The 24,517-nt window shown below is 56.6% G+C and overlaps 3 protein-coding genes across 3 annotated transcripts in view; 1 reads left to right on the top strand and 2 right to left on the bottom strand.

The window, feature by feature from the left end:
* Window positions 1–1,901, bottom strand: part of TRPM4 (transient receptor potential cation channel subfamily M member 4) — a gene marked incomplete at its 5' end in the record, with an annotated part of 36,010 nt that extends 34,109 nt beyond the window's left edge. The window contains 2 exons of the mRNA XM_079723464.1: window positions 1,502–1,569; window positions 1,878–1,901. Coding sequence (XP_079579590.1) covers window positions 1,502–1,569; window positions 1,878–1,901 — 92 coding nt within the window. The remainder of the gene's footprint in view (window positions 1–1,501; window positions 1,570–1,877) is intronic.
* A 1,413-nt stretch (window positions 1,902–3,314) lies between these two features.
* HRC (histidine rich calcium binding protein) lies at window positions 3,315–6,927 on the top strand (the record flags this gene model as incomplete). Its single annotated transcript, XM_079723465.1, has 6 exons — window positions 3,315–5,037; window positions 5,117–5,187; window positions 5,724–5,792; window positions 6,054–6,108; window positions 6,576–6,612; window positions 6,797–6,927. The coding sequence occupies 6 exons, from the start codon at window positions 3,315–3,317 to the stop codon at window positions 6,831–6,833; spliced, it is 1,992 nt and encodes a 663-aa protein (XP_079579591.1). The 3' UTR covers window positions 6,834–6,927.
* A 795-nt stretch (window positions 6,928–7,722) lies between these two features.
* PPFIA3 (PTPRF interacting protein alpha 3) lies at window positions 7,723–23,536 on the bottom strand (the record flags this gene model as incomplete). Its single annotated transcript, XM_079723935.1, has 28 exons — window positions 7,723–8,013; window positions 8,419–8,590; window positions 8,815–8,883; window positions 8,971–9,146; window positions 9,368–9,465; window positions 9,884–10,059; window positions 11,134–11,160; window positions 11,326–11,388; window positions 12,026–12,226; window positions 12,880–12,961; window positions 13,306–13,399; window positions 14,130–14,257; window positions 14,379–14,542; window positions 15,346–15,568; window positions 16,591–16,778; window positions 17,333–17,477; window positions 17,768–17,847; window positions 18,000–18,062; window positions 18,509–18,640; window positions 18,763–18,846; window positions 19,259–19,393; window positions 19,482–19,628; window positions 20,649–20,870; window positions 21,186–21,260; window positions 21,965–22,039; window positions 22,400–22,564; window positions 22,938–23,039; window positions 23,297–23,536. 28 exons carry the CDS (start codon window positions 23,534–23,536, stop codon window positions 7,955–7,957), a joined length of 3,585 nt encoding a protein of 1,194 aa, XP_079580061.1. The 3' UTR covers window positions 7,723–7,954.
* Window positions 23,537–24,517: the final 981 nt, after the last annotated feature.

Raw genomic sequence — 24,517 nt, 5'->3', positions numbered from 1 at the left:
AGCTCCTGCCCCTGAATCTTTGCCCCGTCCCCACCTCTCTGTGTCCCCTCAGCCCTGGCCTGCCTCAGGCCTGTTCTCCTCCCACCTGCCCCTCGCCTAGCCTCTTCCCCAGCTTCCTGAACTCCCATTCATCCTCACGTGGCCCTCAGAGCATCTTTCCACACCCAGAGCTGACCCTGCCCCTCCCATGGCTCCCCAGAACACCAAGACACGGTCCCAACCCCTCGGGGTGACATTTGAGGCTGTGTGACTTCTGGCCCTGCCTTCCGGTTTGATATCCTCTTTCAGATGCTCCCTGCACCTTGAACTCTGCCCCCATTTGCAAGCCACATCGTCAATAGGGGGCAATTTATACTTGCTGTTCCCACTCCTGGAATCCAACCCACCTTCAAGTGTCAAACTTTATCACCTTCCAATGTCACCTCATTAGCCCCTCCTCCTACAGAAGCCATTGGTGACACCCTGTATCCCCTCCCCGGACTTAACCAGATGCCTCCTCTTGGCTCCCACTGGGTCCAGTGGCTTGTCCTTTGCAGCTCCCATCTCCTTGCCCTAGAATCATCTTCCTCCCACCAGACCAGAGGTTCCTAAACTTCCTTGACCGCCCTTTCCATCAGTAAACATTTTTGAGCACTCACCCCCAAATAATATATATGTTTATTTATACATAATTCAAGCCATCCTGCACTAATATAGTCATAATAAAACACACACTAAATTAGGAACGTTGACATTTCCCATACCCCAAAGATTGCCTTGAGGACACTAGAAAGCCAGAACCCACTTGAGAGACCATCACTGAAGGCCAGGAGCCCCTAAGGGTGGCCACTCCCCACCCCCCAGCCACCCAGCACAAGCACAGGCCTTACACATGCTAGTAATTGCTACCTTCCGGTGATTCCTATGGACATATTTTCCAGTGATTACTATGTGCTGGGCACTGTTTCAGAAATATCACAAGCAGTAACTTGTTTAATTCTCACACTATCCGCAGGAAATAGAGCCTGTTTTTAAGCCCAGATGATAGATGAGGCCCAGAGAAGTGAAATGATTTGCCCGAAGCCACACAGTACGTGTCCCAGCTGAAATCTGAACCCTGGCGGGGCCCGTGCTCTTGAAAATCATGCCCCCTTGGAAGTGCTGAGTGAGAGTTTCTTGGAGGAATGAACAAACAAGTGAATGAATGAAACAGAGACAGCCAAGAAAGAAAGAAAAAGTGACACCAGGAGGCAGAGACACACAGAAGGGACACGGGGAGGGAAAAAACCAGAACCCAGCCCCGGGGCTTGAACACTGAACCTGAGTGGGAGGATGGGAAATTAGAAGTGTTTGCAGACTGACCCAAGCCCTCCCCGAGGTAGAGAGCCACCAGGGAACGCCCTTGGGAGTATCGGCTCTGACGAGACTGGGGAAGGGAAGGAACCGAAAGGCGGGGTCTGCGGTGGGCGGGGTCAGCGGACCCGGGACACTCTGGGGTCTGTCCCCGGGGCGAACTCCTCACCCCGCATCTGTGGGGTCAACGATGAAAGTCGTGCACGTCTTCTTCTTGAAGATCTTGGGGATCCAGCTCTGGAGACAGGAGCAAGGAGTGGTGGGGTGGATCCAGTTCGGTCTTAAGTCACGGAGTGACCCACCCGCGCCCTAGCCGGAGACCCAGGAGTCCGGGACCCCAGTGCCCTCCTCTCCTGGACTCAGGAGACTCGACCCCCCCCCAACCCCCTCACCAATCCGTCCCCAAGGACCCTGGAGTCCGGGCCCCCAGCAACCGCTTCCTTTGTCTGACCCAAGAATCTGGGTCTCAAGCACCCTCCTCTCTGGAAACCAGGAGGCCAGGCCCGAGCTCCCTGTTCCCTCAGGCCCGGGTCCGGTCGCTGTACCTGCTCCTTCTCTGCACCCACCATGCCGCCGCAGCCACCGCAACCTATCCGACTCCCGGCATTCGATCCACAAACCCGGGTTCTAGATGCGCCCTGGACAAACCGGATCCGCCACTTCCCAGCCCAGACTGGGGCGGGGCCAGGTCTGGGGGGCGGGGAGTTTCGGAGAAGCGTAGAGCGGGAGGCGGGGCAAAGGGTTGGACAGGACCCAGAGAGAGGCGGGCAGGGACCCAGGGGGAGGGGGACAGGAACCCAGGGAGAGGGGCACAGAGACGCAAAGAGGAAATGCCAGCGATGAGAGAGAGGGCACACCGACCCAGGTCGGGGGATGGGGGGCGGGAAACACAAAGACTTAGGTGGGGGCAGAGAATCAGAAAGGGGGAACAGAGGTTGGCAGGGGCGCTACACTGACCCCAAGAGGGAGAGAGAGAGAAAGGTTTGAATGGGTGGCAGACACTCAGAGTGAGAGGGAGAAGGGGACAGAATCCTCAGGAGGGGGGCAACGGGGACCCTGAGAGAGAGGGCTGGTGAAGAAACAATGACAGAGAGAGGGAGACCCATAAAGAAGGACGGGAACCCAAAGAGAGAGGGCGACGGTGACAGGATGAGGAGTGGGAGGTATTGCTATGCGGACCGGCAGGGCCACACGTCTCCTGCCAGCTCTCTGACAGGGACAGCTGTGGCCTCCTGGGTAACCTGAGCCCCTTGCCCCCCCCTCGCTGTATTTATAGCCCCGGCCTGGCGCCATCCCCTGCCCCCAGATCTGAGTTCCAGGGACAGGAGGTCATGGGTACGTGTGCTGGAGCAAAATGCCTTTCACGCCATTCCAGGGCTTCCATATTGGCATCCACCTTCTCAGCAAAGTAGCCCATTCTGGCCAGAAACTCCCCATAATCTAACCCCCAGTCCCTCCTTGGCAGGGGTTTCTCCCCTCAGATACATCCCTCCTGCGACCCACCCCCCTGGCCCAGGCTCCCCCCAAATTGGCCTACTAAAAATCTAGCCATTGTCTTTGCAGCTGCCAAACATGAACTTGTTGGCAACACAAAGTCAAATCCCTTGGTTCCCCTCTCCTGGCCAAGGAGAGACCCCTTCATCCACCCCCTCCCCAGCTGGGAGGAGGAGGAGCAGGAGGGGAGGGGCAGGTGGGGACTGACCCAGAATAGCTCGGGGCTGAGAGTAAATTTAGCCACAGAGAGGGGAGGGGAGAGACCCTATTGGCTGGGAAGTGGGAGGGAGGGCCGGAGAGGAGGGTAAGGGGCTCAGGAGACTGCCTCAGAGGGCCTGGCTGTGAGGGCCAGAGGGCAGAGGCCGAGAGAGACACAGCAAAGGAACAACACAGGGAGAAAGAAACAGAAGGAGCCCAACATTCATCCACATAGCCATAGCCACAGTGGGAGCCAGCCCTGGGAGAGGCTCTGCTGTCTGTCTGTCCCCATGGGCCACTGTGGGTCATGGCTGCACACTTCTCTCCTCTGGGCTGCAGTGGCCAGCCTGCTTCTCCCCACTGCCGTGACCCAGCAGCTGAGAGGGGCTGGGCCGGGGCCCAGCAACTGGAACAACAATGCAGGAGCTTCGGAGCCCTCAGAGGACGCGTCGGGCAAGTTTGGCCACTCCCCGCACAGCCATAGAGGCCACGGAGATGAGAACAAGGATGTTTCCACGGAGAGTGGGCATCATTTCTGGGGCCACGGAGACCACAGAGAAGAGGATGAAGATGTCTCCAGAGAATCCCAAGACCATAGGTACCAAGGCCACAAGGTGGGAGATGAAAACATCTCTGGTGAAGAGGAATATACAGAGCATGCTCAGCAGGCCCGTGGGCACAGAAGCCATGGGAATGAAGAGGCGGATGATTCAGCTGAGCACGGGCACCCCTTCCCCAGCCCCAGGAGCCATGGCCATGAAGATGAGGACGAAGACGAAGTTGTGTCCAGTGGGCATCACCATCATATCGTCAGGCATGTACACCGAGGCCATGGAGAAGAGGAGGATGAAGAAGAGGAAGAGGAAGATGTCTCCACTGAGTATGGACACCAGGTTCACAGACAGCGAGACCATGGGAAGGAAAAGGATGAAGATGTCTCAGATGAACACCACCATCATGGCCCCAGCCACAGACACCGAGGCCATGAAGAAGAAGAAGAAGATGATGATGATGATGATGTCTCCACTGAGTACATACACCAGACCCATAGGAGTCAAGGCCATGGGAAGGAAGACAATGAAGATGTCTTAGATGAACACCACCATCATATCCCTAGCCACAGACATCAAGGCCACAGAGACAAGGAAGATGAGGATGAGGATGTGTCCACTGAACACTGGCACCAGGTTCCCAGACATACCCACCATGGCCTTGGAGACGACGAGGAGGAGGACGAGGAGGAGAATGTGTCCACTGAACACTGGCACCAGGTTCCCAGACATACCCACCATGGCCTTGGAGACGACGAGGAGGAGGACGAGGAGGAGATCACAGTCAAGTTCAGCCACCATGTTGCAAGCCACCAACCCCAAGGCCACAAGAGTGCTAAGGAGGAGGACTTCCCAGAGGAATATGAAAGAGCAGTCCCTGGCCATCACCACCACGGAGTCCGCAAGGAGGAAGATGAGGACACCTCTGCCAAGCTTGGCCACCAGGCTCCCAGCCACAGGCAGCAAAGCCACAGAGATAAAGGGACTGGCCACAGAGGGTCCATCAAAGAGGAGACTAGCTACCAGTCCCCAGAACACATGGGAGTAAAGGATAGAAGCCATTTAAGGGAGAGTGATTCTGAGGAGGAAGAGGAAGAGAAAGAAGAGGATCACAGCTCCCATGAAGAAGATGATGAAGGTTCAGAGGAGGGAGGAGAAGGTACCCACCATGGCAGCCTGGACCAGGAGGATGAGGAAGACAAGGAGGGAGGTCATGGCCTCAGCCTGAGCCAGAAGGAGGAGGAAGAAGAGGAGGAAGAGGAGGAGGAAGAAGAGAAGGAGGAGAGGAGGGAAGAGAGAGCTGAGGTTTGGGTCCCACTGAGCCAAGACCACCAGGAGGAAGAAGATGAGGAGGAGGGGCTGGAGGAGGATGAGCTCCCCTTCACCATCATCCCCAACCCGCTGGCCAGGAGGGAGGTGTCTGGAGGTGCCTCCAGTGAAGAAGAGAGTGGTGAGGACATGGGTAAGTCATCTGACTGGATGATGGGGGGTGGGGAGGAGCGGAGTCAACCTGGGTCACTGCTGCCCTCTTGTCCCCACAGATCATCAGGATGCCCAGGAGTACGGGAACTACCAGCCAGGGTCCCTGTGTGGCTACTGCTCCTTCTGCAATGTATGTCCGCAACCCAGCTCCATCCACCAAGCTGTTCCTAGAGTTCGTTCCTGGGCTCTGGTGTGCCTTGGGAGGGCCCTGAGCATCGGGCCTGAGTAAACAAAGACACTTCTGGGGCCAAGTGGGGGACAGACTGGAGGCCAGGAGGCTGGGGAGGAGCCTGGGATAGTGGTCCAGGAAAGAGAGGGTGAGGCCTGAGCTGCACTTGCAGATGTGGGGACAGGGAGGAGGGTTCAAGGCAGAGCCGAGGGAGGTGGGACAGGACTGGAGACTGACAGGCTATGGGGAGAATAGGAAGAGAGGGGGTGAAGAGAGTACCCAAAGGTCCAGCCCACAGTGACAAGGGGACGTCGAGGGCGCCTTGCAATAGGGAAATGAGGGGGTGGGAAGCAGGTTAAGCAGGTTGGAGGATGATACTGAGCTCAGTGTCAGAAGTAATGAGGCTGAGAAGTTGGGGATATGTCCAGCGGCTAGGGTGGAGGACTGGCGGGTGGCTCCCAAACGTCCCTGCCTAACCAGGCTCCTCTGGTCCCCAGCGATGCACGGAATGTGAGAACTGTCACTGTGATGAGGAGAACATGGGAGAGCACTGCGACCAGTGCCAGGTGAGACTTCTTCCAGACTCAAGGATCCACCAGGTTTCCTGATGGCCCGGGACCATCTGAGCACCCCCAGCCCCAAATCCTCTGCCCTCAAACTGACCTAACCCCTTACCCCTGATGCAGCCATGACTCCAAACCCGATCCTGCCTCTGACCTTAACCTCCACCTAGCTAGCCTCCTGCCCAAGTACGGCCCACGCCCCATCCTAACTCCGCCCCTGACCACCTCGTACCGCTGATTCTCTCTCCCCACCCCCGCCCCCAGCACTGCCAGTTCTGCTACCTCTGCCCGCTGGTCTGCGAAACTGTCTGCACTCCCGGTAAGCATGGGTGGGGCCCAGAAGAAACCTGATGAAGGGGCGGGGCCTAGCGGGTGGAGCCGACCTGAGGAGCAGGCTGGAAGGTTGTGGGGCGTGGCTATGTGCGGAGGCGTGGCCAAGGCTGGGATTCTGACGAGCGGGAGGAGCACGGAGGGGCGGGGCCGGGCAGAGGGAAGGTTGGGGATAGGTGCCAAAACCTAAGAGGTTCGGATTGAGGGGTGAGCCTAGAACCAAGAGGTTGGGGCCAAAGCAAGTGGAATTCGAAGGACGCGGCGGGGGGTGGGGCTATTGGAGAATGGGAATACTTAGAACACTTAGAGCCAGGAGGAAGGAGTCTCTGTAGAAGGAATTAGTTTGGGGGAAGGAATCCAGAAAAGGGGGCGGAGCTAGTCCTGGTCCTGGACTGAGTGAAAAGTGGCCCCCAATTTCACCCGTGGTGTACCCCTCAAGCCTCTTCTCTCCCACAGGAAGCTACGTCGACTATTTCTCCTCGTCCCTGTACCAGTAAGTGTCTGGAGGGGGGATGTTTAAGGGCCCCGTTTAGAAAGGTGCTGTCCCGCTATGAATTATTGGACACCCCTGAGCCTCTAGTCCCCCCTTGGTGAAATGGGCAGGTTAACGATCTCTAAGCGCCCTGGTGTGAGCTTTGGACACTTCGGCTGTCCAACCTCTGCGTCCTTCTCTCCAGAACCCTGGCAGACATGCTGGAAACTCCGAAACCCTAACCCAGACACACGGCTGCGGCGCAGACACATCTCCCCGGCCCTCCAACCCCTTTCCACGGGCCATATTTATTTCTCTGAATAAACGTGCTCCCCGAAACCTCATTGTCAGGCCTGGGGTCTGGATCCTCTGGGCACCGGGGAACGCGGGTGGGGTCTGAGGGAGAAGGGGCCGGGACTCCTCGAGGTGGTTGGTTGCTAGGTCCTGATAAATAAATCAGTCAACACGGGAGCTTTTTGAAACAGTTCTCTTTACCCGTGATCACTGAGTGACGCCTGGGGCGGGGAGGCCGACCAAGAGTCGGGGGCGAGGGCTCCCCACCGTCTTTCCTCTCCCCACGCCACGTCGCCCAGCGGCATCGTGGAAAGAGGATTCTCCCATGCAAACCCCGGAGCTGGAGCGGAACGGGGAGCGCAGTTCTGCACCCCCTACCCGCCCCGGGGCACGGACACGGCCACAGCACGGGGGGCGGAGGGGCCTCGGGGACACGAGACACTGGGGAGAGAGAGGGAGCCCCGCCCGCGGCTGACCCCAGGCACCGGCGACCGGACGCCGCGGGGCAGGGCTGAGTGGCACAAAGGGCGAGGCTTTTAGCAGCGAGTCCCCCCTCCCCTCCTTTCGGACGAAGAAGGACGACTTGGGCCCCGCGACTGGGAAGAAAGGGGAGGGGGCAGCCTCTCCCCGCATGCGGCCCGGGAGGGAAGCCCCGCCCCCTTCCCGCGGGGAAAGGGCATCCATCTCCCATCGGAAACTGATCAATAAATTACAAAGTAGAGGAAAGGGAGGCGGAAGTTTGGGGCGGGATTTCTTCCTGCCTTCTTCTTCCCCCCTCTCAGTCCAGTGCATGTGGTTTGGTCCAGGCCCAGTCCATTTGCGAGGCAGGGACCAGCATTCCCCGCTTGTCTGTACAGATGGTCCAGTCCGCGGCGTGAGCTCCCCAGCAAGCTCTCCCCGGCGAGACCATACTCTGGGCAGGAGGGGAAACAACCCAGCCTCTGAAAGGTTCTTCCGTCCGAGTGAGGTCACCTGCATTGACGCCAGGCAGTGCGTGCAGCTGTGAAGATCCATTGTGCCGCCCAGAACCCCAAGAGCGCCCAGTACAGTCCTCACCTGGAGGCGTACACTAGCAGGAATAGGTCCGGACAGAAACGCCGTCTGCCCGGGAACTCCCAGAAGTCTGGCCTGGAGGGAGAGTGAGCAGCGGTTCAGCCTGGAAAGCGCGCACGCACGCGCACGCACACACACACACACACACGCCCACTTCCTCCCTCAGTATTTCTCCGATCCTCAACCCCAAGCGTCCTCCCTTGGATTTCCCCTCCCGAGATGACAACGACCGCCTATCTCCAAGCCGGTTTCCCCCGCTTTCCCATAGCCTTGGATTCCTTTAAAGTATCCCACCGGACGAGTTCATTTCCCACCCTGGAAAGGGGGTGTGGTGGGGTTGAGGAGGTTGGCTTATAGGAGCGGTCCATTTGTCATGGTTGGGGGAGAAGGGACTAGGCCATTTCAGAACATGAAGAGGGAGGTTCCTACCGCCGAGGAAAGGGAGGAGAGGAGAGGCTGTCGCGTTTGGGATCCGCCTACCTTCCGGCTGCAGCTTGCGGAGAGGGAGCCCCGGCGAGCCCAGGGCCCCTGCTGCGGCCGAACGAAAGTTGGGGGGCAGCATCTCAGCCGAGTCAGGGGTTACGCCTCGGAGGTCCTTCTCTCGGAACATCTTGCGCCAGGATGGGGAGCGGCTGAAGGACTTGGCACTGTCCTAGGTATAGGGGTCCGGCAGCCGGTGAGGGACTAGGGCCGCGTTCCGACTCCGCCCCTTCATTTGACTCCACCCCTCTCCGGGTCCTTCCCTCCTTTAACCCCGCCCCCTTTCTGACACCTCCTCCAACCACGACTCGCTGGCAAAGTCAAGCCCCACCCCTTCAGCTCCCAGCCCTGAGGTGCCGCTGGGAGTGGAGTCTCCTATGCTGCTGCTGCGCCCACCTCATCCAGCCGCCTGTCTGTGCCCAAGGAGATGAGGTTGCTGAATTCCTTCTCCAAGAGCTGCCGGGCCTGGGGAGGAGAGGTGGGAGAGGGGTTGCAGCGTGCAGTCTGTGAGGTGGGGATGCCCAGTATGCCCAGGGCCTAGCGGCAGCTCACCTGTGCATTCTGTGTGGGGATCTGCAGGAGCAAGGCCAGGTCAGAGTAGTCGAAGGTCTCGTCCAGGGCGAGCAGCGCCCCGTGCACCCCGCTCTCCGTGAGGTTCGTGGCGAATTCCTTCAGGCCCAGCCCGGACACCCAACCCATGACCCGCTCATTGGACCACACCATCACGTCTGGGGACAGAAGGGACCCTCAGCTGCTCCCCTCCTGGGGCCAGGCCCTTCCAATTTATCCCATATCTCCACTCCCACTTCCTCTTCCTGGCCACGCCCCTATGCTGGCCCCACCCCCTCTTCCCTGGCCTCCCTCCCCTCCCCTATTTATGCCTCCTCCAGCACTGCTCCAAACCCCTCCAACTTGGCTCCCAGCTGGACGTTTACACTTTTCTACTCACCTCGGATCTGGGTCTGACTCTCTTCCCGCCTCCGCTCCAAGTCCTTCCGGTCATAGTTGAGCCGTTTCAGGCACATGATCCCGTAATGCAGACTCACCCTGAGTAGCAGAGATAGTGGAGTTACAGATGAGCCCTCATACCCCAATGACTGCTACTCCTATTGGGCTTTCCCCGTCGTCTGTGGTCTTCCGGCAGAGGTTGGGGAATTGCTCCATTGGATCTGTTCTTCTGATTGCTGACCTTCCCAGGAGTTGCCATATTTTCAAAAAGCAGTTCCTATTAGCCAACCTGTAAGGGGTATGGGGTCAACTAGCTAAGCTGTCTCGGGGCTTGGGCTTTTCCTAGTGGGCCTTCTTATAGGTGGAAGGGGCACAGGAGTCTGGATTGCCTGACAATCAGGGCTAGAGGACCAAAGATAGTCCAAGGAATTCCCCATCACCGGTCCTATTTGCCAAAGACTCTCTGGAAGTGGGGCTTCCCCCCTTGGACTGCCACCGTGGGCCAGGCGACCCCCACCTGTGGAAGCTGTCCACCATCTTGAGTTGGCCCCGGAGCTCCTTCTTGTTGAGATGATCTAACATCCGGGCATCCACCAGCGACTCCATGAAGTAGCTGCGGTACTGGGGCAGCCCCAGGCTGGGCAGCCAGTCGTTCCCCACCCATTCATGGTTCATGTCGCCATATGCCAGGATCTGGGGCCATGGGCAGGTGGGGGAGGAGTCAGGCCCTCTGACCCCTTCCCATGTATGTATGAAAGGGTATAGTCCAACCCCCCTCCCCCAGATCCGAGGTTGTTCTTTCTCCATCCCATAGCAGGACAATGGCCAGTCTCTGCTCAGGACAATGGACAATCCAAAATTGTCTCCCTTTCCTTCATTATGACAGCATAGACCCTTGTCTACTCAAAGTGTGGTCCTTGGACCCACAGCATTATCATCACTTGTGAACTTGCTGGAATTGCAGAACCTCAGACCCTAGGCTACTGAATCAAAATTTGCATTCTCACAAGATTCTCAGGTGATCTGAACTGTACATTAAAGTTTAAGAAGCTCTAGTCTAAAGTTGTCCCAACTCAGAACAACGGATCAGTCCAACATCACTACTCCCCCAAGTCAGCACAACGGATTCTTCCAATGTAGCTCTCTCCCCAACAAAGGATAATGGATCTATCCACCACTCTTGCACTGTCCCCCAAATACTGGTCTAGCTATATCTGGCCCAGGACAATATTCTGGATCAACCCCAAATCCTTCACTCCTCTTAGCATAAGGAAATAATCCATACCTTCCCCCTTGCTGGGGAACAAAGACCCAGCATAGCTCCTCTGTCTCAGGTGAGGTCATCCCGCTCCCCTCTTGAGAACAAAATGTAGCTCCTTCTCCCCAACTTCTCACCCTGACCTGCCGCCCCCCGCCCCAAATGCTTTCCCTTTTCACCCCAGTACAGTGGAACAATCCCACTTCCCTCTTTTCTAGGGAAAAGAGCTGCTCAGCACCTCCCTCTAGTTAGAGCAATGAAACAGCCCCTGGAGCCCCCGCAACCCAGCATAATGGAATGATCCGTGCACCACTAACAGTGGAATAGCCGGGCTTCTACGCCGACCCCCACCAAGCCACGGACAAGAGCAGAGCTCCGCGCAGCGCCCCCCTCCGGCGGTGAGGATGGAATGCTCCGGCGAGGGGAGGGACGGGGCTCGGAGAAGGAGGGGCGTCCATGCAGCGTGCACAGCCTGTTCATGCGCCCACGGCCCGCCCCGCGCCCCCTACCTGCTCCCAGCTGATCTCCTTGGTCTCCTGACCAGTTAGTGGGAAGAGGGGAGAGAAGGGGTGGGTTAAGGGGCAGGCGGAGGAGGGCGGGAGGGACGAACAGACGGACAGACAGCCACAGATTCATCTGCCACCCCCTCCTCCCGAGGGAAATGTAGTGCCACCCCAAGGCCACCGGCAGGGGGCACTCACAGGCTTGGTCGTCGCGGTAAGGGACTCCATCTCTTCATGGGTCATCCACACGTTTCCTGTGGACTGAGGGGCGAGGGGTGTTACAGAGGTTGAGAGAGGGCTTCTGAACAGGGGAGGGGAGGGGGTCGTGCTCCTGGAGGAGCCGAATTAGGCATGGGAACACATAATTTTCTGTATGGAACAAAATGATAAAATTTTAGAAGTCAGTATGTGCTATGGGAAAAAAAATAGGTGTTCATGTGTTGGGGTGATGGGGCCGGTACTAGTTTAGCTGTTGAGTTAGGGAGGCTTCTTGGAGGTGGTGACATTTGAGCTGAGACTTCAAGGATGAGCAGGAGCCAGCCTTGGGGGAAAAAGAGGGAGGGGTGCTCCTAGGAAAGGGAGCAGCAAGGGCCAGGAAGCAGAGTAGAAAAGGGGGGGGGGGTAGGGGCCCCTCATCAAGGGCCCTGTAGAGAACCGGATGAATTTGGCTTTTTCTCCGGGATGGGATCCCTCTGGCTGCAGTGTGTAAAACAGCCTGAGGGGAGGCAGAGGGACCTGAAGGGAGACCCCACTCTCAAGAGATAATCCAGGTGAGAAACTGTGGGGAGCAGGGTGTATCAGACAGAGCTGGAGTGAGCGGGCCCAGGATTGGCTACTCTGAGGACAGTAGGCGGGGCCCTGAGACAGCAAGGGCTGGGATTGGCCCCTGGACACTCACAGTGCGGGAGGAGGCAGGAGCAGAGGGTGAGGTGAGTGAGACCATCTCCTGGATAGCGAGGCGCAGCTTGAGCCGGTGCAGTGGGTTGCTGATGCCGATCTCGCGCTGGATCTCCGTGTCTGACAAGTTGGCCATGATGGCACCACTCTTGACATTGGCCCGGCAGGCGGCCACATACCACGCAGGCATGCCTACCCACAGCTGGGCCAGAGGGAGGAAGGGAGAAATGGGGAAAAAATGAGACAGAGAGACAGAGACATACAGGAGGAGAAACGGGAGAAATGGGAGAGGGACAGAAAGAAAGGAAGAGAGGGAGACAGAGAGATGGGGAAAGGCAAATGGGGGAGAAACAGAAAGACATGAGAAAGCAGTGAGAGGAGGGCAAGGCAAAGAGATGCGAGGGTCAGAGGGAGACACAGGAAAACAAAGGAGGAGAGTCAGAGAAGCATTAATACCAGAGTCAGAGGGGAAAGAGAGAGATGGGGAGAGACACACAGAGATGAGAGGCAGAGGTGGGGAGAGAAAGGAGCAAAAGACATAGACATGGGAAGAAATACGGGGAATGACAAAAGCACAGAGATGGGGAGAGAGGCAGGAAAAGAGAGACACAGAGAGAGAGAAAGACAACAGGACCAAGGTGGGCATGGCCAGAAGGACAGGGGTGAGGGGAGAAGGAAAAAGAGCAACAGGAAGATCTGCAAGAAGCCTGACCCCTCCCAGGGCCTCCCCCCACCCAACTCCTCTCCACCGCCACCTCTGAGTTAGGAGGATGGTACTAGGTGGACCCGGCCAGCCCTAAGGGTGGGGTTCTCAGATCAGTTGGGGATAAAGAGGACGTCTCTGGGCCCCAGTACCTCTAGCCAGGAGACCACAGTGGGCCCATCCCAGGCAGCAAAAGGCAGGCCCTGACGGCAGGCCTCTTCCAGAAGTTCATGCCTGGGGAGAAGGGGCCAGAGCAGGAGATCTCAGGGGCAGAGACACCTAGTCCTCTTGCATGGCCCGCTTCAGCAACCGCATCCCCCCACCAAAGCAATTTTTATGAATGTAAAAAACATGGCAGAAGGCTAAAAAAAATACATGTGAGTCTTTGTAATCCACCTTCCCTCCCCCCAACACATCCACACTAATCTAGAGAAAAGGGGAAAAAAAAGAAAAGAAAAACTCCAGGGGTTCCCAAGTTCCCAGGCAAGCAAGTTCAGGATCTTGGACACCCCCTCCCAGAATTTTCTTCTCACTTATGACCAACCCTCCCCACCTCCACACCACACACCCACACTCACTTCCTCTTGTTCCTTCGGTCCTTGTCTCCTGGGCCTGTCAGCTTGGCTAGCCCCAGAGGGTCAGTGGCCAATGTCTCGTCTGAGGGTGTTCCAGCTGGAGGCAGGGAGGGGCCAAAATTTGGAGAGTCTCAAAGGGGAGGCAGAATCTTTGATGCTGGGGGGTTGAGAAGGATGCCAGGAAAGCAGAGGCCCAGAGGGATTAGTAAATGCGGCCACACAGAGGGAGTGATAAAACCAGACGGGGACCAATGTCACCTCCTAGGCAAGGAATTGGAGAAATCCCCAAAATAGGGCTGGATTCACTGGGCTGGCCTTGGTAAGCTGGCAGTGGTGTGCTGGTAAATATTTAACAACTGGCTCCCTGGGGAAGGAGAAGGTATTTCCTGATTTGTAGCATATGCCAATTTCCATGGTGTAAATAATCCCGCCAATTTCAAACTACCAATGTGATGTCAAAGCAGATCATAAAATTCCTGAAAATGTAACTAACTTGGATTTCACAAACCAGACAAGCAGGCTCCAGCCCATCAGATGCCCTGCCTTTAGGATGCTCCTCCCTCTTTCTCTATTTAAAAAATAGGTTCATTTTTTAAAATATTTCTCTATTTAAAAAATAACATAACAGATTCATTTGCCCACCAGTCACTCAGGCAGGCCTCAGAGTGCCCTCTCCTTGTCCCTTCTCCTCCCCCCTACCTCTGCCAAGGTTCCAGTGTTCTAAATGAATTACCAAATGAATGAAGACAGGATTGTACGTCAAATGAATATGTAAAGAAGAAGAAGGAAGGAAGGAAGGAAGGGAGAGAGGGAATCAGGGGACTCACCCAGAGAAGAGCCGTCCCGACCTGGTGGTCCCATTCGCCCCTTCTCCTTCTTGCCAAAGAGACGGCCTATGGATGACTTGATGCTCTTCTTCTTGGGAGCTTTGTGCAGGGAATCTGGGGTGCCCTCACTGGGTAAGCAGGACAGATAGATCCCATCTGGGATGCCTCCTCTCATCCCAAGTCTTTGTCCACTCCCACCGCCTCCTCCCAAGCAAGTCCCTCCCTATCCCATCCCTTATTCTTACTGACCTTCCCCGTGAGGGCCCTCCATCTTCCAGGGATCCCGCCTGCAGTGCCAAGGCCTGGGTCATTCTCTCAAGGCGGGCAGAACGAGGAGTGGGAGGTGGGGTGTCTCCTGGGATTGCTGGTCCCTCCATTCGTGGAGCCCCAGCTTCCTCCTTGGGGGCATGATTCTGGAGACAGAGAGGCAGAGATGCTATATTGAATCGGAGGGATCATGTTGGGGGCTTATTAGGTGGGATGTCTACAAGGTGTCTGGGATACCCCTGATTTGGGGAACCACTTCTAAAGATAGCCTAGATTAAGTGCGGGTGAGTTGCAGAGATATAAAGGCAATAACTGCAGTCCCCCTGGAGCTTGATAAGCCCATATTTATACTGTCTTAGCTTCTGGTGTCAGGAGTGGGATCTGCTCAGCCTCAAGGAAAGCTAATGAGTTAGTTACAGGTTCTGAAAGTAGGAAATCTGAGTTTAAGGCAATAAAATAGGGCATATAGATATCGTGCCTCCCTCAAAGGTCAATTCTGAGGACCTAATGGTAGTTCTCAAATGTATATTTGGTCACAGAGACATTTTTCTAAAAATCCTATGCAGTGGGAATTCCCTGGCCATCCAGTAGTTAGGACTTGGTGCTCTCACTGACAGGGCCCAGGGTTCGATCCCTGGTGGGGGAAATAAAATCCCTCAAGCTGCCTGGCATGGCCAAAAAAATAAAAAATAAAAGTAAAACAATAAAAATCCTATGTGGAAACTTAATGCATAAAACAGGTAAAAGTAGATCAGATCTGACTAAAGTACAAGTTAGGGTTCAGGAACCCAGTGCCCTCCCATTTGCCCTTTGAGTTGGAACTTTTAGGGAAAGCTAAGGTTGCTTTTGAAAATCACTGGTGTGTTGGTCATTGTTGCTTTTTGTTAGGGAGCCCTGTTTATGACCTCCCACCACCACCACCAAGCTGAGGAGACTTAAGAATACTCACAGCTTTGTCGGTGCCCTCACGGGCAGGGCTAGGGGGTGCCAGACGGGGTGTTGAGTGGCCAGAGCTGGGAGGGGAGGGGCTGGCAAGGGTAGAGGTGGTGAGGGAGGGGGGCAGTGAGCAGCTACTGCGGTAGCGGCCCAGTGAGTCCAGGCCCGAGCCAGACACCCGGCTCTCCAGCTCTTCTGCCCTCTGTTCTGTTGTCTCCTTCTCCTCTTGGATTAACCTGAGGAGGAAAAGGGGGAGATGGGGTGAGAGGACTCAGGCAGACAATAGTAGAGGGAGTTGGGGGATCCCAATGGGCCAGGAAGGCTTGGCGGAGCAAAAATAACTCTGAGGAAGGGACAATGAGGTTAGAGGGTCTTGGTGGATCCCTGACGGCCTCACAGGTTCAAGGGGAGCCAAGGGATCATGATAGGCTCAGGAGGTCATGGAGAGGTTAGGGATGACAGGATGATCAGGATCTGCATCAGGACTACTGATAATAAACAAGTGGTTATGGAAAGGCATAAATGGATTACTATGGGCAAGAGGTCAAGTTCCAAGGAGGACAGCAAGAGCAAGCTCATAATAAGAGCAGAGTGAGATCAGGGACTCTGAGGTCAACCTAAGATCTGGGAAGGTCATAGAGACATTTGGTGAGCGTCACTGTCTCAAGTCACAACAAGTTTGAATGGAAGATGATGGTCATGTTGATACGTTTGCTGGGGCCCATGGAAAGTGTTTTAGTTTTATTAGAGAATTGTTAAATAGGGCAATTTCTGAGGAATCAGGGTAGACTTTATGTGATGGGGTTTCTTAATAAATTGAGGATTGTTGTTATATTAGGTAGAAATTCTTGTTATCTAGAGTTGAGGTTCTCAAGGTGTTTTGGACTGGGGGACCTTGTGTTGTGTTGAGATTCGTAGGGTACTGGGAGTCTCTGGGTAACTGTTGCATGAAGCCATGAAAGCCATGATGTAATGGAGGATTCTTGATGGATTGGATTGTGAATTTTGGCATTTGGGGATGCAGTCTTGTGTATATTGGGAAATTGTGAGTACCAGCCGGGGTGTGTGTAATGTATGTATAGCACATAGGAGACTTCTTGGTATTTCCTCAGGGATTCCTGGATAGTGTTGGGCTGGGAGAATTCCTTGAGGATGTTTAGGAAAGGACTTGGGCTTAGGTGTGCAGATCAGTCTCCAGAGCCAGAGGGGCCTTGGGCTAAGCTCAGGCAGGGCGGGGAAGAACTGGGCCAGTGCTCACTTGATCTCTTTGTTGATGGCCTCCAGCTGCTCCTGAAGCATGATGGCCAGTGTCTGCACATCAGCCTGCCCACTGGGAGATAGCAACTCAGCTCCAAACATCCCCTCCGCCTCCTCCTCATCTGAGCCATCCAGCTCCCCAGGGAATGGAGGTGGCATGGACCCCGCAGGGGCAGACCGCTCCCACTCCTATCTCTGTGTGGAGACAGAGAGATGCCAGGTGGACAAGGGCCGAGGTAGGTGCTGGGTCTTCCCTCACCTATCCTGACCTTGCCTACCCTCTATAACCCTGCCCATGTCCCCTGACACTGACTGCCCTCACCATGTGACCCAGCCCCCCACACTTTTCCCAGTCCAGCTTTCTCTCTTGGTGGGTCCTTCTTCTTGACCACCCATGACTCTGCCCTCTCCCCTGATTCCACTGTTTCCTCTGACCCAGCCCACTTCCTTTCTTCACTTGGCTCCATCCATTCTAGGATTCTACACCCTGCATACCATTCCCCCAAACCCACCCCTCTTCCCACCTCATCGTTCCTCTAAAGTTCTCACCAGGCAGCAGGACATCCACGTGAAGAGCCATCGGGGCAAGTGGGGATGACGGAAGAAGAAGAGAAGACAGTGTGGGTCCAGAAGACCTTGCTTCTCAACTCAGTCCCCTCCCAGAGCCCTGCATGTTGGGCTCCACCTCCTACTGCTGCCCTCCCAAGCCCTGATCAGTCCAGGCCCCAGAAGTGGCTGCTGACCTTAGAGGGCTCATCTTTGACCCCTGACCAGCGACCCCTCTTGCTTGCCCGGCCACTGCCAGCCCCATAGGGGTCCAGGTGGGCACCAGAAGGTAATGTGGGTGCCTGGGAGTAACGGAGCTCCAGGGCACTGCCAGGGAGAGATCTGTGGGCATAGAGAGGGCAGCCAGAGACCAAGCGGTCAGGAAAAGGAAACAGAGGTGAGTGGTCATGGGGAAGGGCTTGGGGTCAGAGGACTGGGAGACGGATCTGAAGTCAAAGGTCAGGAAAAAGGGTCTGGGGTCAGAGGGCATGAAGTCAGGGGTCAAAAATAAAAGGAACCAGTGGAAGTCTCAGGAGGACAGGAAGTGGGGTGAGGGAGACTTCGTATCAGAAGGGATGTGCTTGGCCAAGGGGGCTCCATGGGCAGAGGTGGGACAGGAAGATTACTGTCACCTGGAGTAGGAGGATGGTGGCCTCCCCCGCAGCTGGTCAATCTCCATCTGCATCCGCTCCATCTCTGCCAAGAGCTGCTCCTGGGGGGAGGAGGTTGGAGATGTCAGGTCAGAATCTGCCCCCTCCCCCGCACTGAGTATCAGCCCCTCCCAGCCAGGCTGATTCCAACCCCAGCAATGCCTGCTCCATTTCCCTCACCCCCAAGGCCCACCCCCCCCAGCCCCCTCCCTACCTTGTTGAGCAGCAGCTCATCCTGAAGCTTCTTCATGTTGGCGATCTCCTCGCTTAGTGAGTTCTGTGGGGGGCAGGGGTGCAGTGAGGGGGCGGAATCTGGAGGCAGCCTCCAGTGCGCAGAGACAGGCCTGAGGGGACCCCAGGGGGAATGAGGTGGGCTTGAATGGTGAGCTGCATGGGGAGAGGGTTGTGGAGCCGAAGATGCTGCTAAGGCAGGGAGTCCCTGGGAGCCCAAAATGCAGCGTCCTGTGAGATTTCCACGGATTCAGAGTTTGAGGGTCCATAGGGTTAGAGGCTTGGGCAAAAGCCAAGAATTCAGGCTGTGGGTGCCCCAGAATTCAGCTCTAGGGTGTTTAAACTAGGTGAAAGTGTGGTGGTCCCAGCAACCGAGCAGTCTTCAATTTCAAATTCAGGATGCCCAGATTTGGGGAGATCTCAGATAACTGTTTGGGGAAAGGTCTGGGGCCCCAAGATTCCAGCTTATTGGAATCCTAGGTTGGGGCCCACCTTCTCCTCCAGCGCCCCCATGCGCTCCTTGAGATGAAGCTGCAACCGTTCGTTGGACTCACTCAGCAGCTTGTCCACTGTCTCGGACAGCCGCTTATTGTGGTCGTCGTTCATCTTCTCCCGCTGCCGGGCCTGCCCAGAGGAGAACAGAGCAGAGGTGCTCAAGCCCCGAGCGCTGTCCCTGCTCTGAGCTCCCGCGCCCCGGCACAGCCCCCTCACCCAGGCGTATCCCCCAAGCCTCAAAGCCTCCTCACCCGCTGCAGCTCCTGGTTCTTCTCCTCCAACTGGGCCTCCAGCTGCCGAAGCCTCTCCTCAAAATTCCCATGACGTTCCTCAGCCTAGAGGATGGAACCCATGGCATCTGACTTTGTCCCACTAGGATGCAGTCAGCCTCCAGGCCCCACCTCCTCCAAGGCTGGCTTCCAGGCCCCAGGATGATCCCCCACGGGACTCCAGACCCTGCACTTGTGATTCAAGCCCTGCCCTCTCCTCTAGTCTCCAGGCCCTGTCCCCTTCTCAGTTCTTGTTCTCCCCATCTGTTCAGTCCCAACTAGAGAGCACCACCCCCCACCAAGCCTCCAAGCCCTTCAACCATCCCAAGTCACGTCCCTTCCCTAGACCCCAGGCCCTACCCTTTTCAGCAGAATTCGGGCTGTGGGTCTCCTACCCCTCCAGACTCGGGCCCTGCCTCCTCCAAGCCCCGCCCCTTTGCCCCAGAGACTCAAGGCGCCGCCCCAGGCCACCCTTCACCTTGTTGAGCGCTGCCACTCGCTGGGCCAGCTGGGCCTCTATCTCCGGCAAGGTCTCCGCCTTCTGCAGCGTCTGCTGCAGCTTCTGCTTAGCGTCGTCCAGCCACTCGGCCAGCTGACGGCTCTTCTCTTCACTCTGGGGGACACAGACAGGGGGAAGGGAGGAGCTAGGTCAAACTGGCCACGGCCTCGCCCCCACCGCCCCTCCTCGGCCGTGCTCCCACCTGCCGGTACAGCGACTCCTTGCTGGCCAGCTCGTTTTCCAACTTGTCGTTGGCGTCGTGCAGAGACGTGGCCTCTCGCTGGGCACTCAGGTAGCGCTTCTCTAGCGTTGTGATCCGCTCCTCCATATCCTCCCGCTGCGCCAGCGCCTGCAGAGGTGACAGAGGGCCGCGTGGACTACAGCTCCCAGAAGGCTGTGGGGGTAGCCTAGGCTTAGAACCCCAGTTCAGGCACCCCAGGGTATCCTGGGAAATGAAGTCCCCTGCCCTCCGGGTGTCAGAATGATGGAACCACACCTGCCGAGAGCTCCCAGGCATAGCCAACATTAGATCCCCTGCCACCTGGTAGTTAAAATGGCGGTACAGCACCTCCCATAAACTTCTGGGGCAGTACTGGCTTACACCCTCCTCATATGGATGACCTAAGATCCATGAGATGGAATGTCTCCACTCTTCTTAGCCCACTAGCCTCAAAAATCCAAGCCTTAGATTTTTCAGCAACTTCTGACACAGCTCAGGTTTAGAATCACAGAGCAAGTGCCCTAGGGTCTCATAGGAAACAAAAGTCCCTTCCACCTGGGAGGCAGCATCTCCCAAGAGCCCCCAGGGTAGCGCATGCTTAGAAAACCAGAGAAGGTGCTCCAGGGTCTCATGGGGGAAGGACTCCGGCCTGGGAGCCGGTGTGGTGGGACCACACTTCCCAATAAGCCCTGGGGCCATCCACAATTGAAATCCGAGGTAAAAGCCCGGTGGATGATGAAAACTCAAGTGCTCTCTCTTCTCTCTCATTCAGTGCTTTCAAGAATCCATGCCCTACATTTCACAGCAGTCCCCGCAGCGTGGGAGTTAAGGTCAAGGAACCTCAGCCAGGATGGGGTGAAATGCAGACAAAGGAGTTCAGTTAAGAGGTGCAAGAGAATTTCCCAATGATAACATAATAACTACAACCAGATACTGGGTGACTACCAAGTATGTGCCATGTGCCAACTCTCTGACAAGGGTCATAAATACCATCAGGTGAGGAAACTGAGACTCAGAGAGGAGAAGAGTCCACACAGCTTGTGGACTGAAGCCAGATTCGTGAGTTCTGTGACTATGGGCAAAGGGGGACGGGAAGGGTGGAGGGGAGGGCAGGGACAGAGGGCAGCCCACCAGGGGCTCCGGCCTCACCTCCTTGAGGTCGCGCTGGAGCTTGGCGTTAGCTTCCTCGGCCTTACCCAGCTCGCGGTGGGCCGTGCCCAGCTCCTCCTCCAGCTGGCTCATCTGGCGGCACAACACCGCCAGGCGCTCCCGCAGCTGGCACACCTCCGCCCGCTGCCGCTCCAGGGCCTCCTCCAGCTCTGCCGTGCGCCGGTTCGAATCCCCGCCAGGACCCAGGCCGTTGGCAAGAGTCTGGAATGGGGACAGTGAGGGAGGAAGGGACCGAACTCAGAGTGGGGAACACAGAGATAGAGAATGCAAGGAGAAGACTGACGGGGCTGAGGGGGGATCAAAGATCAGTAAGGGCCATGGAGGTCACAAAAGTTAGCTAGCTGACTTGAATCAGAGGTCAAAGGTCAGTAAGGGCCTGAGGCGTTTAGATGTCCCAGGGTCAGTGAGAATCGTGCCAAACATTAAAAGGACCATCACAAAGTCAGGGGGCTGAGTGGGATCACAGTGAGGAGGACCAGTGAAGAGCAAGGGGAAGGAAAGACTTCCACCTCTTACCTGCCCATCCCCATCCTTGCCGGGTTCCTCTAGCCCTGACCGGCGCCTAGACAGCTGCTCTCGAAGGCTCAGAGTCTGGCAATGGGAAAGGGAGATCAGGGCAAAGGAGGTCCTAGAAACCCCGTTTCTACTTCCCACTGGCACTGGTCCTGCTGAGGCCACCCTTATCCCATAGTCTACCCTTAGACCCTGTGCCGTCATTATATGTCTCCTTAGGCCCCCCACCAGAGAGGAAGTCCACCCTTCTTCTTCTTTTTTTTTTTTTTTTTTTTTTTGTGGTACGCGGGCCTCTCACTGTTGTGGCCTCTCCCGTTGCGGAGCACAGGCTCCGGATGCGCAGGCTCAGCAGCCATGGCTCACGGGCCCAGCCGCTCCGCGGCATATGGGATCCTCCCAGACCGGGGCACGAACCTGTATCCCCTGCATCGGCAGGCGGACTCTCAACCACTGCGCCACCAGGGAGGCCCCTACCCTTCTTCTTAACATTAGCCTCCTTGTGGAGGTGTCCTGACTTTCCCCACCCAACCATTTCCTCCATAGTCAGTTCTTTCCCTTAGCCCCAGCCCTGGTTCTCACCTTAGTCTCACTGTCACAGGGCGGTACTCCCCTTAGTCCTGCCCAATGAGTTTCTCCTTAGGAACCTCACTGGTTTTCTCCATAGTCCCACCCCATTGGTCTTCTGCCCTAGTCCTGCTCCCAACAGATTCTAGGACCCACCCAATCAGTTCCACCCCATTGGTAGTTCATTAGTCCCTCCTCCTTCTTGGTCACGCCCCCACCTCCTGATTGCTCAGCTCCAACTCTTCCTCTAGCACTGCCACCCGCTCCAGCGCCATTCGCAGCCGCTCCCGGACCTGGGGATGGGGGCAAGACAGTGTGAGATGGAGATCAGACCTGATCGAGGACAGTTGATGCAGAACACCTTTGGGATGGACCTGATAGGGCGACATTAGCATTCCTCTATTTACAGTATGTGTGCATCCCCAACTAGCTACCAAGACAGCCTCACCCGCTGGTATCCCCCATCCTATTACATTTTTCTATTATCAGCCACTCAGGTCCCAGTCTGCATAGCCTGTCTCAGTCAATTACAGCCAACATTCTTCCCACTTGGGCCATCCCCAACCAATCACGGCCAGAATTTCTGCCGTTCAACACAGCCCCAGCCAACCACGAGTTTCTGTTCTACACCCAGGCTCTTCCAATTCTCATACCTTCTCATCCAGGGCCTTGTGGTGCTCGAAGAGGGATTTTAGAGCCTTGAGTACCTCCACCTCGGAAGAGACCCCTCCCGGGGACTGGGCCTGGCGCTTTACCACAGTCATACGCAGTGACCTCTCGTGCCTGGACACCAGGCACTCCAGGTGTTCTAGGAGAAGCTACAGAGATAGGGCACCGGGCCAAGGAAAAGTGTCAAGGGAAGAGAGGCAGAGTGAAGGAAGAGGATTCAGACAGGTGGGGCGGACACATGGAAGAGGTGGAGCCCAACGAAGTGGTATGGAGAGAGACAGGTCAGGAAAAGAGAGGGATGACAGAGGTGGGGGCAGGTCAAGGAAGGAGTGGTGCAGGAAACGAGAACAGTTATGGAGATAGGGGAGGGGACATGAAGGAAGGAGGGGACCAGAGGAGACCCGCCAAGTTGTAGGAGCAGGGAGAAGAAAGGAAGGCGAAATAGAGGGGAAAAAAATGGGTCAGGCTGCAACACCCAAGGCCCCGCCCACCGCACTTAGGTCCCGCCCCAAGACCCCTCACCCGAGTATTGTTCCGCTCTGCCTTCAGCTCCGCAATTTCTTCCTCCCGTTCCAGTAGCTGCTCCCGACACAAGTTCAGCTCCTTCGTCAGAGCCGCAAACTCCTATCCAGATGTAGGCAGGATCGGACAATCAGATCAATCCTTTTCCCCATCTCCCTCATTCCATAGGACTGGTAGGTTTAGAGGCTCCACCCCTCTCTGCCAAGTCCCGCCCCTTCAAGCGGCTCAGGCCCCGCCCATCACCGGCAAGCCACTCCCCCTTCCAAGTGCCAAGTCCCGCCCCTTCCGGACCGCCCTCCCTGTGCCTTCGCGAGTCCAGGCCCCGCCTCCCTCAGGCCCCGCCCCGGCCCCGCCCAGACCTGGGGCAGCGCGATGCTGAGCTGGCGCTGCAGCGAGTCCTTTTCGTGGCCCAGCTCGCGCAGCCGCAGCTGCGCCGTAGCCAGTCCGTCCTGCGCCTCGCGCAGCGTCTCGAGCAGGCGCTCGCGCTCCGTGAGCATCGTGACCATGAGGCGCTCCAGTTCGCCGCCCGCCTCGTCCGGGCCCAGCGCCGAACCCCGCCGGCCATCCTCGCTGATGGTGGGCATCACCTCGCACATCATGGCGGCGGTGCTGGCCTGCGGGTACGGGGAGGGGGCAGGGAACCGAGAGGGGCTTCGTCAAAGCACAGGCAGCGAAACTGAGGCACGGTCACTGGGGTACTACATAGTGAAAACTGAGGCAGGACAACCCAAGCACTGCACAGAAGAAACTGAGGCCCATCCATTCCGATCATGGCACACGATAAACGGAAACCCATTGCTCCCAGGAAACCAGGCCTGGCTACCTGGGTGAGAGCATTTGGAGAAACAGGTCAGACTCCATCAGACACTGGCAGCAAATCTAGGCCCAGCCTAGTCAGAGAAACCGAAGCCGGGTGCCGCACTGCCTGAGTGAATGTGGAAAGTTTGCAGGCCCCTCCCCTCCGGTCCAAGCCCCGCCCCTTCAAGCGACTCAGGCCCCGCCCATCACTGTCTATTCTGGCCCTGCTGGGAATCCCCTTCAACCTACTGCATGAGCTAGAAAACTCAGGCCCAGGCGAAGGAGACCATGTCTTCAGGAGGCCACAAAACGGGTCACAGAATTAGGTCACTGGTACATAGTCACCTGTATAATGTCACAGGGATGGTCCTCACCTGCTATTCAGCCCACCTCCTGCCTCCTTCAACTTCCCAGATATCTAGATATCTAGCTCCAGGAGAATCTAAAGACCCACTCCAGTCGGGAAAAACAAAAATGGTGGGGACAATGCTAGCCATCTCCCACTACGCAGGAGTCCAAGATCCAGCTACCTCTTCTCTCAGGTCACAGGAAATCTAGGTCCCCTATCCCTCCCTTCCCCCAGACTGAGGAGTCTGAGCCTCCAGCCTTCTCCTCCCCAGTCCCAGGAATCAGAGACCACATCCCCTTCCTCCCAGGACACAAGAGTCTGGGCTTTCAACCTCCAACCGTAGACCCAGAAATCTCAGCCTTCAGACTTCTCCCCCCTCAGAACTCAGAAGTCAAGGCCCCCAGGACCCAGGAGCCCAGGTGCATGAGCTGCA

Source organism: Hyperoodon ampullatus, assembly GCF_949752795.1.
Source record: "Hyperoodon ampullatus genome assembly, chromosome: 18".
Taxonomy (NCBI): Eukaryota; Metazoa; Chordata; class Mammalia; order Artiodactyla; family Ziphiidae; genus Hyperoodon; species Hyperoodon ampullatus.
The sequence above is the reverse complement of the archived record's forward strand: the minus strand, read 5'-3'. Positions and strand labels throughout refer to the sequence as shown.